This window comes from Artemia sp. Qi Xiang Cuo, chromosome 16, assembly GCF_049724085.1.
Source record: "Artemia sp. Qi Xiang Cuo chromosome 16, ASM4972408v1, whole genome shotgun sequence".
Lineage (NCBI taxonomy): Eukaryota > Metazoa > Arthropoda > Branchiopoda > Anostraca > Artemiidae > Artemia > Artemia sp. Qi Xiang Cuo.
The window spans coordinates 7970886-7989865 of record NC_142809.1 but is presented as its reverse complement, the minus strand read 5'-3'; the positions used below and the strand labels follow the sequence as shown (position 1 = coordinate 7989865).

At 35.1% G+C, this 18980-nt stretch overlaps 1 protein-coding gene across 1 annotated transcript in view; it reads left to right on the top strand.

Moving 5' to 3' along the window:
- Window positions 1-17659, top strand: part of ergic53 (lectin, mannose binding protein ergic53) — an 88154-nt gene extending 70495 nt beyond the window's left edge. Inside the window, exons 7-10 of the mRNA XM_089102795.1 lie at window positions 345-537; window positions 10693-10832; window positions 13795-14067; window positions 17398-17659. Coding sequence (XP_088958921.1) covers window positions 345-537; window positions 10693-10832; window positions 13795-14067; window positions 17398-17434 — 643 coding nt within the window. The 3' untranslated portion in view covers window positions 17435-17659. The remainder of the gene's footprint in view (window positions 1-344; window positions 538-10692; window positions 10833-13794; window positions 14068-17397) is intronic.
- Window positions 17660-18980: the final 1321 nt, after the last annotated feature.

Below are 18980 nucleotides of genomic sequence, written 5' to 3'. Positions count from 1 at the left end.
TTGGCCTTGGGAAAGCATAGGCGTTTTGAGCCCAACTTAAGTTAATGTCTGCTCATTTTGAGTTTGACTCCGGTTATTTATTGTAATTTCTGTTCGTTTTGGGTTTCATTTATTTATCGATGCTGATTTGTGGTAGTTTCACGCTTGGTAGATTATTTGATTTTATTTTCGCTAATTTTTGTTTAATGGAGTTCTTTACTTTTCTTTGAAAAACTTATTTTGTGGAAAAAGTTTCTTTTAATTAACCTTTAGTAAATAGGCATTTGGGGAGAGGGTTGAATTCGTCACGACTAATTTATCAAGGTGTGTATCTGTATTTCTCAAATCGTCTATCTGTGTTTCAGATATAGAAAGGAGAATCCAAATGCGCCGAAAGAGGAAGCAGAGGACGGGGAATGGTTTGAATCAGATCAACAGCGAGAATTGAATCAGATTTTCTTAGGACAAAGCCAAATTTTTGACCATATCCGGGATATGCATAGAAAACTAGACGAAATTGTTGGAAGGCAGGAAAGAAGCATGGTTTTACTCTCTCAGGTTTATATGAATTATATACTACTACTAACAACTCACCGTAGCACCCAGCCGCCTAAGGCCAACTCAGCTACGCACGCTCCTCCTCCATTCCAATCTTTTCAAAGCCTTCCTTTTCAGACCTTCCCATTAAGTTCCCATTTCTCTTATATATATATATATATATATATATATATATATATATATATATATATATATATATATATATATATATATATATATATATATATATATATATATATATATATATATATATATCGAAACGAATAAAATTTATAGAGATGTAATTTTCGATCGATACCTTTGCTCGACCGTCCTCAGTGCAGAATAAAAATAAAGATAAAAGTCCGGAGCCTTTCATCGGTACCTAGAAAGGGTCTTCTTCTTTTAGTTCGAGCGTTTGTTTTAAGGTTTGGTTTTTATATTGTTCTTTGGACTTTTCAGGTTATTCAGGACGGCTACGGGTTGGGCGATACCGCCAGTCTGTGGCTTTCCAATGATGTCCTTACTTTGCGTCTTCCGCCCAGCGAAACCTTTTAAGGATGGTTTAGTAATATTTCTCCATGATAACCATGAGAGCTACGTGTCAGTTGAGCTTGTGAAACTTCACAAAGACAGCACTTTGGCCTTTTCTTGACACTGTTCGCATTACTTCCAGCCACTCAATGTCTCAGCTTACTGGTATACCCTCCATAGGGTATACAGTTTTTTTTTTCTGGTAAGAGATTTGAATTTGAACCTGATGATGACAGGCACATGCCATCATTTTTTTTTCTGGCAAGAGATTTGAATTTGAACCTGATGATGACAGGCACGGGTCCCGTTGAAATTATAGTTTAAGCAAAATGAAGACCAGACATCCATAGCTTAGGTAAACATACTACCATCTACCATTATCAGTTTACTGGCCATTTAAGTATATGTTGAGATAAAGGATGAATTTGTGGCTTCAGCCTTTTTGGCAAATTTTTATTCATGACCTCATCTTTGAGAGGAGCCACTGTAGAGCAAGCTGAATCTAGAATGAGTTCAGAATAGCTGGAATTTGGGCATTTAATAGAAATATTTTCACAGCGGTGACTTTTCTACTAGCCCATATGGCAAGACCCGAATGCATCCGCTTGTCAGGTTAGCTCAACGGGTGGTCCTTCTCCCCAAGGAATTGTAAAAACAACGGAGAGGATGGACTGGACTCCCGAAGCATTAAGGCCTTACCCCAAAGAAAAAATCGCCAAACGACGAGGGACCTTCAAGAAGCAGGGAAAGACTGGAATACCCAAGAAAAAGGAGCCCTGGAAGCTCCTGCTCAAGCCAAAAAAGCAAAACATGAAGCAAGACCTGAAGCAAAGCAAGACCTGTCAAAACATAGAACATTAACAGCTGTGATGAAGAAGTTGAACTGCTTAAGAATCAGTGGAGCTCCTGAATATTACAGAAACAGGTATGGAGGATGTTGGCGTCAAGCTCCTGTTTCCATCAACTTCTAGGAGGATCAGGCCAATTTCTTCAAGGCTATTTTTTAAATTTTAATTGTCTCAAGTACTGCATAAGGTACCACTCATTTTGCAAAAGTTCCAAAATGTATGCTTCAGAACAGTGCTACTGAGTACCTGAAGTTGTTGTTAGAGGTCAAGATACATATTTCCTTAAATTTATGTACGATTTTAAGAGTGGCAATTTGCTCAAAACAAACATATATTCATAAACTGCCTTTATAATTCGTCTTTATCTAAGATATTGGGAGTGATATAATCCTCTGGTCGAGTGTTGTTTTTTTTTTTTTTTTTTTTTTTTTTTTTTTTTTTTTTTTTTTTTTTTTTTTGTACTTCAGAAAGGGTTAGGAAGACCAATCATGATCGAAAAAAGTAAAAAATCGAAAGTTCGAAGTCAAGATCGAAAAGATTCAAAACCCGAAAAAAGGAAGCAGTCATTGCACCAAATAGGGTATTCTAGCATCATGAGCAAACAATAACAAAAATCAGAAAAATACTGAAAATGCAGCAAATCGTGAGAGATTTCGGGGGAGGGGGGGGGGGCAAGGGCCAAATCTCCTCGCTGCATAAATGCCTTTTGATTTTTCATTGTTTATGGACAACCTCTTTCACCAGAGGGGAAAAGAGGTTTTAACCTCGTTTTGACTCCCTATGGCAATCAGAAAGAAACTCTTCTTGGCTGCACCCGCGTATTTTTATGTTCTGTGTATCAAAATGAAACAACATTACTCAGGTATGCACCGTGATCCTGATATGTGGTGTTTGTGATTTTCACTCAAGTTCCCTGTTCAAGTTTTGGTATGTTTTTGCTTTATTTTATGTTATTTTATGTTTGTCATAAAATCGTATGTTTCATATCGCATTGTATGTTTTCATGCTTGCCACATAACCATATGTTTCACGGAGAACATATACGTTGAGTTCTAGAAAAAAGCTGCCTCCGCAAAGAGCTTAGCAAACTTATTTCTTCTGTTCTATGAAATTGCAGAAATATATGGTATACTCAAACTTTCATTCAATCCTGCTTTCTGTTAGAGGTCATTCAGGGAAATATAGACCAGGGACTTAACTCCCCTAGCCGTAAGAACGAATCTGAGAGTAAAATACAGTATGGTTGACAACTCACCTCCTCCCTTCCATCCAATATTTCCGTATCCCTCGTTTTTACAGGGATCTTTCATCCCGGATCATTCGGTCCCACGGATCCGGATCATTCGGATATCCCGGATCATTCGGTCCCACGGAGCCTTCAAACAAATTTCAAATGCATAGTCCCTACCTACTGGAATTTTTTCTAACCTTGGTCAGAATTCCTTTTAGGGCACTGATTAGAGTACCTATACTTGTTTCATTTTCTACACCTAACTGAGCAAGGGTCTCATCAATAGTTGGACTATCTGATAAATTTTCCATTATTAAAAACACTAGTAAAATCCATTCATGGCTATGTATATCCGTAACACGAGACCCGAACGTAAATTACATCCTTTTCACCAGATGTTTACAGAACGGGTATCCGAACGAGACTCCAAAATGTATGGTATACTCAAACTTTCATTCAATCCTGAATTTTCAAAATTTCTGTTAGAGTGCATTCTGGGAAATGTAGACCAGGGACTAAACCCCCGCCCCCCCCCCAGCCGTAAGAACGAATCTGAGGGTAGAATACAGGAGGTGAGTTGACAACTCACCTCCTCTCTTCCATCCAATATTTCCTTATCCATTGTTTTTACGTGTATCTTTCTATATCCCGGATCATTCGGTCCCACAGAGCTTCCAAACCGGGTTTAAGTTCAAAAATTTGAACTCCCTCCATTTGAAATGTCAGGTCGACACCAGTCCGGTCAAAATAGTAAATTTGGGTCGAAGTGATAAATTTTATTTTGTCCGTGACTTCTTTTGAGAGTGAGTTCGAAATCCTCAGAAATGAGACTGCACTTACCGGTTGTTTTATCATAGCCTTTTGGTGAATCCCTTTTCAATCTGTTAATTTTTACTACTAATCAAAAGGCAAATTTTCGGTAGTTTTCCGATATTGTTTTTTTGCTGTAAGAAATTTTTGATACGATTTGAGAAATTGACCTCCCCTCATTATTTATTTTTCTCCTCTGTGGTCTTATTAAAAGAGCCATAATGGAAATGATGATCCTTAGAACATAATTTCTTCTGGAAAACTAAAGAGATCTAATTAGACTAAGAAGATAAAATATGGAACCTTTGAAAACTACTAGCGTCACTTGCAGTACATTGTTATCCAAACATATTGCCAAAAATCTCAATTTTTTTTAAAATGTTGTTTCAATCTACTAAAAGTCGAATTCCTGGTTCAAAACTGAAGGTGAGTGGAGGCTTTAGTTATAACAGAAACTATTCGTTGCTGTCAAATATTGCACTTAATGTCGGTTTCATCTGTTGAGAGTGGTTTTGCCGAATCTGTTTTTCCAAAGTTCCGAAAAAAAAACGAGTTTGAAAATTTTACATTTTTATCTCAGAATTGGCTGTAGCTAGAACGATGACGTCTTATAGCAATGTCAATTAGACCGGTCGAAAGAGAATTTTTTGCACAACATAGCGTTTATAAATCGATTTCAACAAAAACTGTTATTTTCGGCAAAACCGCACTCAACAGACGATTTATCTTCCATGGATTAGAAATGGCTGAAAAATTAACACGAAAACTCAAATCCTTCGACGCTCTTCGTAGGATTAATCCTATCTTTTCTAAAAAAAAAAAGAAAAAACTAAAATATAGCTCTGTCCTATCAGACTTTTTCTTCGCTTTTTAGTACTTGTTTTCTCGATTTGTCTTCCTTTCGTTTGAAGATTTTGTCACTTCATCCTTTTTGTCACTTCCTTTTGTCACTTCATCTTTCTCTTTAATTACGTAACTGTTCAGCTAACATACCAGCTTCTTCCCTCCGTTGACTAGAGTTGAAATGTTGCTGCAACTATTTGTGTTACTGTCATTATGACAGTATGCCTTTTGTTTGAAGATTGAGCTCCCCCCCCCCCCCCCACGCCCATCATTTTCCCAAACACATCCAATCAAAATTAAGATAGCCATTTTGTTCAGCGTAGTTGATTTCCAAATAGAAAATATATTTTTGAGGAGGACACTCCCCCACAACCCTCAGGGCAAGGGTTTTAAGTTATGCCCTGGGGCCATATAAGGTTTTTATAGAAGGCGTTGTTGTAGAAACTTCAAAACAGGTTCATTTGATTGGAAATTAAAGGGCAAGTGCCCTTTTTAATAGTCAAAAGTGATTAGAGGGCAGCTAGCCCCCCCGCACGGCGCTGATTCCCTCAAACACATCCAATCAAAATTTTTAGATAGCCATTTTGTTCAGCGCAGTTGATTTTCAGATAGAAAATATATTTTTGAGGAGGATACTCCCCCACAACCCTCAGGGCAACGGTTTTATGTTATGCCCCTGGGGCATACAAGGTTTTTATAGAAGACGTTGTCGTAGAAAATTCAAAACATGCTCATTCGATTGGAAATTAAAGGGCTAGTGCCCTTTTTAATAGTCGAAAGTGTTTTGTATGCAACTAGCCCCCCTCCCCACTCCCATCTTTTTTCCAAACACATCCAAACAACATGCGGAGGTAGGCATTTTGTTCCACGTAGTGGATTTCCAGATGGAAAATATGTTTTTGAGGAGGATATTCCCGCAGAACCTTCAGGGCAAGGGTTTTAGGAAATGCCCTGGGAGCATATAAGGTTTTTATAGAAGGCGTTGTCGTAGAAACTTCAAAACAGGCTCATTCGATTGGAATTTCAAAGGGCTACTGCCCCTTTTATTAGTCGAAAGTGATTGGAGGGCAACTAGCCCCCCCCCCCACGCCCATCAGTCCTCCAAACACATCCCATCAAAATTTGGTGACATCCGATTTCCTCAGTGCAGTTCATTTTTAGCCCTAAAACATATTTTTGAGTAGGAGACTCCCCCAAAAGCGTCTGGGCAGGGTTTTCAAGTTATCTCCTGGGGGCATATAAGGTTTTTCTAGAAGACGTTGTCATATAAACTTTAAAAAAGGATCATTTGATTGTAAATTAAAAGGGTTTGTACCCTTTTTAATAGTAGAAAGTGTTTGGTGGGCAAATAGCGCGCCCCCCCCCCCCTACGCCCATCATTCGCCCGAACACATCCAATCAAAATTTTGAGATAGCCATTTTGGTTCAGCGTAGTTGATTTCCAGATTGAAAATATATTTTTGAGGAGGACACTCCCCCACCACCCTCAGGGCAAGGGTTTTAATTTATGCTCTGGGGGCCTATATGGTTTTTATAGAAGGAGTTGTCGTAGAAACTTCAAAACAGGCTCATTCGATTGGAAATTAGAAGGGCTAGTGCCCTTTTTAATTGTCGAAAGTGATTGGAGGGCAACTAGCCCTCCCCCACGCCCATCATTTCCCCAAACACATCCAATCAAAATTTTGCGATAGCCATTTTGTTCAGCGTAGTTGATTTCCAGATAGAAAATATGTTTTTGAGGAAGACACTCCCCCCCAACCCTCAAGGCAAGAGTTTTAAGTTATGCCCTGGGGGCATATAAGGTTTTTATAGAAGGCGTTGTCGTAGAAACTTCAAAACAGGCACATTCACTTGGAAATTCAAAGGGCTTGTGCCCTTTTTAATTGTCGAAAGTGACTGGAGGGCAACTAGCCCCCCCCCCCCCCCACGCCCATCATTTCCCCAAACACCTCCACTCAAAATTTTCAGAGAACCATTTTGTTCAGCTTAGTTGATTTACACATAGAAAATATATTTTTGAGGAGGACAATCCCCCACAACCCTCAGGGCAAGGTTTTTAAGTTATGCCCGGGGGGCATATAAGGTGTTTATAGAAGTCGTTGTCGTAGAACTTCAAAACGGGTTCATTTGGTTGGAAATACTGAGGGCTAGTGCCCTTTGAATGGTCGAAAGTAATTTGAGGGCAACTAATCCCCCTCTCACGCCCACCTTTTCCCCAAACACATCCAATCAAAATTTTAAGACAGCCATTTTATTAAACGTAGTTTTAAGTTCTGGAAATTAGGTCTTATTACAACTCCCCCAAAGCCCTCAAGGAAAGGGTTGTAATTTAAGGATTCTCCGAATCCTTCATATTATTTCTTATGGAAGGGATGCTCGTATAAACTTTAGAGAGGGCTCATTTGATTGAAAATTGAAAGTTCTTGTTCACTTTTTAAGAGTCAAACGAGATTGAAGGGCAACTAGCCCCTCTCCCTCCTCCACACCCTAAATGTATCAAATAAAAATTTTGAGATAGACATTTTGTTAAAATAGTTCAAAGTTCTGATAACAAAAAACTCCGGTGTCGACACTGCCCACCAGGGCCCAGGGGTAGGCGTTGTAAGTTATGCCCTGGGGCATAACTTATTAAAGGGGCTTTATAACTTATGGGAAGGGGTTTTGTATGCGAAGAACACATAGGAAATCTATTATAATTATCCAATTATAAGGTTAAAATACATACTCTGTGATAGATGCAAAATTGTTTTGGCAAACAAAATCCTATTAAGGTCAATTCCAAACAGTCGTGATCCCTTTGTGTCAGCAAGTGAAATGGTCTAAACCCCCTTATTGGAGCTATTTTTTCAATCCATTCATTGTTGTTAGTCGCTTTCCACAAGTTATGCAAGCTGTCTATTGTTCATATATAAGGTTTTTATCAAAGAGGTAATCGTATAGACTTTGAAAAAAGCCTCATTCCATTTAAATTAAAAGTTCTAGATCCGTTTTTTGAAGTCATGAATACTCGGACAGTAAGCACCCCCCCCCCCATGCCATAAAAACTTGAAACTTTTTTAAATCAAAAACTAACAAAAATTAATTAAAAAACTTGTTACCTGTTAAAATTCAAACTCAAAACGACCAGAAATTACTATAAAAGAATAAATGAAACCCAAAACGAACAGAAAGTAAATATACAATCATAGTAAAAAACATACAACAGGTAATAATATAAATGAATAAATAGATCAAAAAGCGAGTAATGCTTAGATTAAATATGAAAATCAAGCTTAAAGCGAAAACAAATATTTTGCTATTAAAGTATAAATGAAACTTAAAACGAACAGAAATTAAATAAACAATCAATGCGAACAAACACACAATATATATTAATGTAAATGAATAAATAAATCTTAAAACGAGTGAAACTTAAATTGGATATGCAAATCAAGTTTGATTCGAATAAAAATAACTACAAACAAGAGTTTGGGTATCGTCTCACTGCAGAAGCCTAAAACCTACTGCGTCATTGGCGCTTTACTGAAAACGAATTATATTACAATTGTTTTCTTTTGTACTTAATATTGAAAATAAATATTAAGATTACGGTAAAATTTTGAACTAATGAGAATTTAGAAATTAATGTTATCATATCTAAAATATTAAGTTTTAATTTATTAGTTCTTTTCAATGATGATCAATATACATATATTTTTATTACAAGAAAAATTTGGATATTGCCTTATTTTTTAACTGTAAAAAACTAAAGCCTTCTGCATCATTGGCGCTTCACTGAAAACAAATTACTCGTATTTTACAAATTTATTATTTTCCAGTTCTTACAGCATTAAAAATGAAAATAAAAATTACAGTGAAAAAAAATCTTGAACTGATGGATCTTTCAACAATTAATATCATTATATATCTAATATTCAATTTGATTTTGTTTATACTTTCCAAGACTGTTCAAGACTCATATAGTTCTGCCATTTTTTTTCAACTCTGCCATTTTTTGAAACTAATCGTGTTAGTTTGTTATGAGAACATTCTATGGCTTCTAGGTATTTCTACTTGAGCGGAAAACTGCACCTCAAACTTTGTGGAACATGCATTTTCTTGCATGAAACACCAAAATATAATAAAATGTCAAGTTTCGGAGGGTTCCACCACTCGCAAGCAAGTGCCATTGGTATTTTTGAATCTGCATGGTCAATTTAGGGGGTGGAGGGTAGGCTAATTCTCGTAGCAGCCCCATTCCGTCGTGGTATGGCTCACATTTTCAACACCTGGCGTCCGGACTATCATATAATCTACCAAGCATACAACTACCCGAAATCAGTATCAATAAATAAATGAAACCCAAAACGAACAAAAATTAATATAAATATTAGAGCCAAACTTAAAACGAGCATAAATTAATGTGAGTAGGGTTCAAAACCCCTATGCGTTCTAAAAGCCAGAATATAAATTGTACTTTACTGAAAAAAAATTCAAATGAGTTTACTGAAAAAAAATGTGCATTGTCAATTTAATATACATATGCTGATTTATTCCCTAAAATCTTAATTAATTTTTGATTTCTTAAAGTTACAAAAGTGAAAATTTTTCAAAGAATTATTTTCAGTAAGGCGCCAATGACGCAGTAGGTTTTAGGCTTCTGCAGTGAGACGATACCCAAACTCTTGTTTGTAGTTATTTTTATTCGATTCAAACTTGATTTGCATATTCAATTTAAGTTTCACTCGTTTTAAGATTGGTTTATTCATTTACATTAATATATATTGTATGTTTGTTCGCAATGATTGTTTATTTAATTTCTGTTCGTTTTAAGTTTCATTTATACTTTAATAGCAAAATATTTGTTTTCGTTTTAAGCTTGATTTTCATATTCAATCTAAGCATTACTCGCTTTTTTATCTATTTATTCTTTTATATTATTACTTGTTGTATGTTTTTTTCTATGATTGTTTATTTAATTTCTGTTCGTTTTTGGTTTCATTTATTCTTTAATAGTAATTTCTGGTCGTTTTGAGTTTTAATGTTAAAATGTATTTTTATATACTGAGGTTAATTTTAAAATGTCCTTTAATTTTCTTTTAAAAACTTGTTTTTAGGAAATTTTTTTTTTAATTAATTATGAAGTAAAAACAAACCTGCAGATGCATAGCGGAAACAAAAATCTACTGAAGGAATTTTTTCTTGATTTTAACCCATTGTTGAAAAAAATGTCTACCACGCCCTTTTTCTTTCGGATATGGCGTCATATTGATGATGTCACTTTCCTAAATGGCCGGACTGGTGTCGACCGGACATTTCAAATGGAGGGAGGTTCAAATTTTTGAACTTAACCAAATGTTTTGGCTTAAAAATATTTTACATTCAGTTTTTGACCATAACAAGTCTGTCCAAAATAAAAAGCATGAAATAAGATAAACGTGTAACTGGTGCCACACCCCGGTTTGAAAATTCCGTGTGACGTCATCAATCATTTGAGGCTCTTCTATATTTCAAAATTAAGCTTTTAGTTACTTATGTCATAGAAAGGTGAGTGCGGTCCTTTGGAGCAATTACGAATACGAATGTGAAATACGAAAATGATATGATAATATAATGTCACTTTCAACAAGTGAAAGTAACATAAAAATGTCTACCGCTGCTCTTTCCTTTTGGATATGACAATATGTATTGATGAGAAATAGAGTTCTAAGTAAATTTTAGAACTCTGAGAATTAGACTGTGTATTAAAATAAAATGGATATTTGAAAAATATTTTTACTTTCGCAATGTAAAATAAGATTACTCAAATACAATAAATTTGAAACCAGAATTGTATACTTCAGTGAATTTATTTTCTTGTTGGGACAAGGGGGGTAGTTAGAGTAAAAAGAGAATTTTTAAATTTTTCGGCTGAATCATTTTTTCGTTTAGACTGCAACAGCAGCTACTGGCGGTGGTCTTCAAGGTGTGCAGCCTGTTGGAATTCCAGCTCCAGAGGGTATTCGAAGAAATGAAGTCGACCAACTTCTAGTCAATCAAAGGGAGGTTATGAATATCGTTCGAGATCTAAAGTAAGTTTCTCTCTCCCTTTCTCTTTCTCTTTCTTCTCCTTCTTCAGCTTTGCTTAATTTATTGACCCCTTTTCAGTATACAAAGGGAAGTGATGTTTGAAAGGCTTAGCAGTATTCTATCTGTGGTTTCGGGAGATTATCCAAATCGTGACAGCGGGGAGGGGACTCCCTTCATAGAAGGTAAGGTTACACGAACCCTACCATTACCCAAACAAAGGGCCAACAGAGACGAACCATTTTACGGGGGAGAGGGCTAGAAAACCTAACTTAGTGGCTGAATTGTTTTCAGTGTGTGTGTGTGTGGGGGAGGGGGGGGGGTAACACTACAAGTAACATTTAAATACGGAGTCAAAATGGGGAGAGATGACTGACGATGGTTATGAGTATTTTTTTCTAGATTTATGCTGGTTTTGTAGGAACCGAGTTATCTTTGGGGGGGGGGGGGCTGTTCTAAACTTTAGATTTCGGTGCTTGTGTATTTACTTCCTTGACGAGAAAAGGATACATCCTAAAAATGACGCATGGAAGTAATCAATCCTTAAAATATATCATATTGCTATAAAAAAAAAGTTCTAATTTATTATCTTGTTGTTTTCTATAAAGTAGCTTAAACAGGGGGTGGGGGATAGTTTGGTTTTGCTAGGTTGTATCTGACTGTGGTATTTTATTCCTTAATAAGAAGCAGCTTAAAACAAGGTGGTGTCATGACCGATTTTTGTTGTTTCATTTTTACATTTTGAATGTTTTTACTTTTCGTTTTTTCTATTCTTTATCTCCTCTCCTTGTTCTATCCTTCTTTTTTTTCAGTTTTTCAGTATTTCTGTTTTCTTTTTTTTTGGGCTGTTATCTTCGCTGAAGACGTCATTTTGGATTTTTTTTTTTTTTTTTTTTTTTTGTCATGGCCTTATGGACCTTATGGACCATGACCTTATGGAAATTTTTATCTTTGATCTGTTGAAAATTTGTATCTTTGTCTCAGTTTCTAAAATGTTAAATAAAGAAATGAATATCATAAAATACAATTATTAAACTACTACTACTACTACCACCAACAACTTACTGCAGCACCAAGCCGCTTGGGGCCAACACAGCTACGCACACTCATCCTCCATCCCAATCGGTTCAAAGACTCCGTCTTTACACCCTCCCAGGAAGTTCCCATTTTCCTTAAATCCTTCCTTACGGCCTCCTCCCATATCAAACTTTCTTTCATTTTAGTCCTAGAAAGCGGGATAGAACCACATTTTTTTTTTACAGCTTTTCTGTTTAAAATACGGCCAGTCAAACTGGTACTCAAAACTATCTGTAGACAATCTTCTGAGAAACCTACAGCTAATTCTCTTGTCTCCCGCAGCGTCCACGTTTCGGAACTAATGAGTAATCAAACCTTATGATTCACATATTTGCTTTTACCCCCCCCCCCCCTCCTTCCACTGATAATTCATTTTTCATACACACATTTCACGTTTAAAAATGTGTTATCTTTACCACTGAAATACGTATTTTTTTCAGCTCCTATAATATAAATTAAACAAAAATAGCTTAAAACATAATGACTAAACTGGGTGAACGGCAGTTCTTTTGGGTAAACGGCACTTCTATAATATAAATTAAACAAAAGTAGCTTAAAACATAATGACTAAACTGGGTAAACGGCAGTTCTTTTGGGTAAACTGCACTTCTATAATATAAATTAAACAAAAGTAGCTTAAAACATAATGACTAAACTGGGTAAACGGCACTTCTTTTGGGTAAACGGCACTTCTATAATATAAATTGAACAAAAGTAGCTTAAAATATAATGACTAAACTGGGTAAACGGCACTTCTTTTGGGTAAACCGCACTTCTATAATATAAATTAAACAAAAGTAGCTTAAAACATAATGACTAAACTGGGTTAACGGCAGTTCTTTTGGGTAAACGGCACTTCTATAATATAAATTAAACAAAAATAGCTTAAAACATAATGACTAAACTGGGTAAACGGCACTTCTTTTGGGTAAACGGCACTTCTATAATATAAATTAAAAAAAAAGTAGCTTAAAACATAATGACTAAACTGGGTAAACGGCAGTTCTTTTGGGTAAACGGCACTTCTATAAATTAAACAAAAGTAGCTTAAAACATAATGACTAAACTGGGTAAACGGCAGTTCTTTTGGGTAAACGGCACTTCTATAATATAAATTAAACAAAAGTAGCTTAAAACATAATGACTAAACTGGGTAAACGGCACTTCTTTTGGGTAAACGGCACTTCTATAATATAAATTGAACAAAAGTAGTTTAAAACATAATGACTAAACTGGGTAAACGGCACTTCTTTTGGGTAAACGGCACTTCTATAATATAAATTAAACAAAAGTAGCTTAAAACATAATGACTAAACTGGGTAAACGGCAGTTCTTTTGGGTAAACGGCACTTCTATAATATAAATTAAACAAAAGTAGTTTAAAACATAATGACTAAACTGGGTAAACGGCATATTTTTGCCGCTTCTTTTTTGCCTGGAGTCATGAAACAAGCTATGAAAGAAAAGTGAATAATCTCAATATTATTAAGAGCATAATAGAAATTTAAAATTTGCTATAAGTATAATTTGTATATTCTATATTTGCATAATTGTATAATATTTTAAGATATATTTAAGTTATATATTAAATACTTAATAATTTGCTAAGAGTATAATTGTATTGTATTTCATGATTTATACATGCTATATTTGTGGCTATATATTTGCGCATTGGAGGGGGGGGGGGGTGAAGTCAATCGCTTTTAGGATTGCTACAAGTAAGTATTTATAATTTTCTTTTAGCTTGTTCTTAGAATTTTTTAATATTGCCTTTTGAACTAGTGCTATTTATTTTACTAATAGCTTATTTTACTAGTCTTGATAATTAGTTGTTCAGTAGCTTAGTTTTACTAATTATTTTTAATTTTACTATTGCGTTTGTATTTTTAGAGCATATGTAAATGAGGTTCATTCTCGAACTGGAACAATTATTCAGAACCAATCCAAACAACCAGCTGGCCAAGCTCAAGTTCAAACCTTTGGCTATGATCACGTAATGAACTCCATCAATGATATCAAGGAAGGGATCCATGTTGTTAAAAGAGATGTCAGTAATACTGCCCAGAAGATGAATCACTCTTGCCCTCAGTGCCTCTCTATGACATTCTTCCTTATATTTGGCGTTGTACAAACTCTTCTGTTTGTCGTCTATTTTGTTTATAGGTAAGTGTAGTTGTTATTACACAATGACAATTAACAAAATTGTCATTTTGTCACAACAGTTTACTCTCTTACTGTTGATGAATTTTTTTGGAGCATATTCAAGAGGACGTATAGAAGACCATTTCCCCTTGGACTGAAATTCTTGTATTCGAAATACTCAAGAAAACACACCCATTTTCAATGAAAATACCACGAAAATTTTTTTTTTTTACTCAAGAGGTTGCATGTAAAAAAAAAAAAAAAAAAAAAATCTGGCATGGATAATACCCCCTTTCCCCAGCTGACACCAATTTTACTAAGGGCCGTGGTTTGTTTTTTACTAAGTTGCAGCTATCGCTGCAATCATGAAAAGTGTGACACTTGGAACGTACATGAGAATATAATATACCTAAGCTGGTAGTGGCAAACCATTGATTAAGTATTAGATGTCATATTGTACCATCATTTACTCCAATATTGCAACTGGAGGAGGCTAAATAAAAGTCCTCAAAAATGACTTTTTTGGATTTCTGTGTGTATTCTCAGCAAATGTGGAGTATATCCATGAGGGCGCGTACAAGACCAGTGGACATTGTCCGTCACGCGTCAACCCAAAATCAATCCAATGGTTCATCCCTTAGTTCTATGACTATCTACCTTAGTTCTTCGATAGGAATGACGTATGGACGTTATGTTCTGGCCTTGGGAAGGCATAGGGGTGTTGCGCCCAACTTATGTTAATTTCTGCTCGGTTTGAGTTTGACTCGGTTATTTATTGTAATTTCTGTTCGTTTTGGGTTTCATTTATTTATCTATGCTGATTTGTGGTAGTTTCACGCTTGGTAGATTATTTTATTTTATTTTTGCTCATTTTTGTTTAATGGAGTTCTTTACTTTCTTTGAAAAACTTATTTTGTGAAAAAGGTTTTTTTAATTAATCCCTGTAAGAAACATTCAGGAACTGAAACGCCGATTTGACGCCCTCTGCGCCAGGTACTTATTAGGGGGTGCTTGTTAAGGGTTCATTAGCTTTTAAGAAGGAGAGATGGTTCATTTTATAGGCGGTGGGGAGGGGGTGGGGTGGCAGATCGCCCAAAATTGCATTTTTAATACCGAGATTCTCTTTGAGCCTTTAGATGAACATAGAATTAGTTTTAGGGACGGGGGAGGGAGGTGGGATTGATGTTTAATCACTCTTGATTTCTGGGAATATTTCTTGTCAACGCCTTTATTATGAAATTAAATTGTAACATTACATCCTAAAACGTGCAGAATTTATTCCGTATAGGAGGCGGGCTGTCCCCACCTCACCCCCCTTTGTGGTCGTAGAAACTACGGAGGATGCTCATTCTATCGGATTGCGGTTCTAGTGTTGTTGGTTTTTTTTTTTTTTTTTTTTTTTTTTTTTTTTTTTTTTTTTTATCAAAAGGGATTGGAAGGCAACCATCCTCCAGAACTTTTTTGATATCTTGTCTTTTTGCAACCCATTAGGACATCAGATCAACATTTCGATGAATCCATTTTTGTTCAGAATGGTCAAAAATATCAATATGTTTGTATCCAAGGATGACATAACCCCCGGTAGCCCCTGAAATCAGGACCATAAATTATGTGAACTGTCAATTCTTTTCAAGTGGAAAACGGCCGGGGTGGGGGGGGGGCATGTTTGATCTTGGGAGTCCAGTGGCGTAAGTCTTTGAGAGATTATTTTCTTGGTCGATAAGGTCTTCAGAATTTTGCTGTGGCAAGAGAGGTGTTAGGGTCCTGAAATTGAGCCACAAAAACTTTTCCTGATCTATTTAAAACTTACAGCCGCATGTCCTTGGGCCAAGGGAACTGATATACGAACAATTATTCTAAGGATTGTTCCCTTTGAATTCGTCCCTCCTCTAACAAGGAGAGCTAAAAAAGCCCCGTATTTTTCCGATTTTCCTGGAAACTTCTATGAAACTTTTGGCTAAGGGAACCTCAATGCAGAAGAAAAATTGCTTTCTCTCGAAATGCAGCCCAAAAAGGGGCCGGAAAAGTGCCAAAAACTTATTTCCCACCCAATTCACTGGAACAGACTATTTTAGAAAATTGGGAAGGAGATAATTCGATTGCTAGTTCAAATACTGAGAGGGAAGAGAGGAAGGGAGGGAGGCAATGAGCCTCCCTCTTAGTTCTTTTTCTGCTATCCGGTCCTCCTCTAAACGCTATGATATCGAATCAAATTTTGAGATATATATTTTATTCGAAACTGAAATGTATAATAGGTTGGCCTTTGAGGTTGATATCTCCCCCACAACCTCAGTATTAAACTTTATCATACCCTGCTATGATAACTTATCTCAGGAACACGGAAAAAGAGTTAAAATAAAATGTAAAATTCAATACATTAAAGACATTCTACACTACATATTCCGCATATATTTTGGAATATTAATAAAATAATCCAAAATTTCTTCACTGTTTTTATTTTATGCGTTTCTATGGCTGCTCAATTTTTCATATGGACTAATTTTCAACGGGGGGGGGTGTAAACATGGAACCATATTTTTTGTTTCTTCACTTTTTTAGTGTTATTTGAGTTTATTTAGTTTAATCATAGTATTGTGTCATCTTAACTTTTTTGTAAATGGCTTTATAGTTTTGTAACACAAACATTATTGTTATAAATTATTATCTATAATTTTGAAAATCTAAGTCTTAAGTGAGCTAAACCGGTTGATCTTTTCTAAAATTTAATGTGAAAAGACGTGTTTTTGTTCTATTGAGTTGTCTTAATAAAGGCACTAATATTGAGGTATCTTGACAAAACCAGTTAAATGCTGCCTGTGGCTAATTTACAATTAACAGACCGAAAACTGCCACATTTTTTTTTCTGACGTATGATGAGCGTTTGGCCCATGAATCCATTACCATGGATAAATGATTTGGCCGATGAATAAATTACTTAATTTTTTTTTTTTTTTTTTTTTTTTGCGTGTGTGTGAGTGTGTGTTTAAATAAAACCTTTTGTGTTTTGTCGCAGCTTTTGTCTTTTGTGCTTAAAGAAAAGGTCTTTTGTCGCAGCTGCAGTCTTTTTATTTATCTGAGTTGTACAGTTGTCTCATTTGTACAATTATCAGTTATCGAAGAGTACTTATCAAGGTTTTATCTTTGCAAATAACATAATAACTGAAAAAGAAAAAATAGGCAAAGGTTCTTTTTTTTTTTTTTTTTTTTTTTTTTTTTTTTTTCTTTTTTTTTTTTTTTTTTTATAGAGACAAAAAAGTTGTCAAAACAAAAACAGATCAAAATGGCAAACTACTGTGAATGATTCTGTTTTTGTTTTTCGTTTTTGTTTTTAATTAACTTGATCTTTTTCAGGGACAACAAGGAATCACAAGCTAAGAAGTTCTACTAGTTGTTTTTCTTAGGTAATTTTGACAATTCATGAATGAAAATGGTGATTTATTGAAAAATGTTTTCTATCATTGTGCAATTCTTTATAGACAGAATGGAGTATTTTTGCTACTGACATAATTTATAATTTTTTTTAGTTTAATTGGTTTTAATTGGTAAATGTTTTTATTGTTTTTTCTGGTTGGGTCTAAATAAAAATTTTATTGTTTTAAAAACATTAAAGTTTATTTTTAACGTTTTTTAATCAGCAATATTATACGAAGGGCAAAGATTGCCTCTTTGTTTGGATTCTGGTCTTCAAATAGACGAGTTAGACTGTAGTAAACTTACTGGAAAGAAGCCATGCAATCTAGATGCTGTTCGAGAAATGGAAGGTATGTAAAACTATCGACCGCCAGATGACAAAAATATGGCATCATAGAAATTCTTATGAATTTCCTAGCTCTCGGTCGAATCGTCTATTTACAGTTCATTATTTAATTAAAATGCAAAACATTTTAAAAACCAAGTTTTACGCAAAAAAGATTAAACAACTACCTATGGATATCTAACTATTCCAGTTCTTTAAGTAAAATGCGAAGCATTTTCTTCGCAAATGCTTCGCATTTAACTGAAATACAGATCTGTGAATAGTTAGTTACTTTTGATAAACATACTTTTGATATACATACTTTAAACATGATTGAAACGTGGTACGCATTCGTAACAGATGTAATTTGCGAAGTAAGATGCGAAGCATGCTCTTCGCAAATGTTTTGCATTTAACTTAAATAAAGATTTGTGAATAGTTAGATATCCAAAGGTAACTTGATGCTCCAGATACCAGAATAATCCCGATACTTTTGATATACATACTTTAAACATAATTGAAACGTTGTGCGCATTCGTAACAGATATGATTTGCGAAGTAAGATGCGAAGCATGCTCTTCGCAAATGTTTTGCATTTAACTTAAATAAAGATTTGTGAATAGTTAGATATCCAAAGGTAACTTGATGCTCCAGATACCAGGATAATCCCGATACTTGTGATATACATACTTTAAACATAATTGAAACGTTGTGCGCATTCGTAACAGATATGATTTGCGAAGTAAGATGCGAAGCATGCTCTTCGCAAATGTTTTGCATTTAACTTAAATAAAGATTTGTGAATAGTTAGATATCCAAAGGTAACTTGATGCTCCAGATACCAGGATAATCCCGATACTTTTGATATACATACTTTAAACATAATTGAAACGTGGTGCGCATTCGTAACAGATATAATTTGCGAAGTAAGATGCGAAGCATGCTCTTCGCAAGTGTTTTGCATTTAACTTAAATAAAGATTTGTGAATAGTTAGGTATCCAAAGGTAGCTTGATGCTCCAGATACCAGAATAATCCCGATACTTTTGATATACATACTTTAAACATAATTGAAACGTTGTGCGCATTCGCAACAGATATAATTTCCGTTGTATCCGGAAATTATCTGAATACAAATAAAGATTGCCTCTGTTTTGACCAAGCATTAATGTTGCTGCCATTCAAATCGAACATGTCCC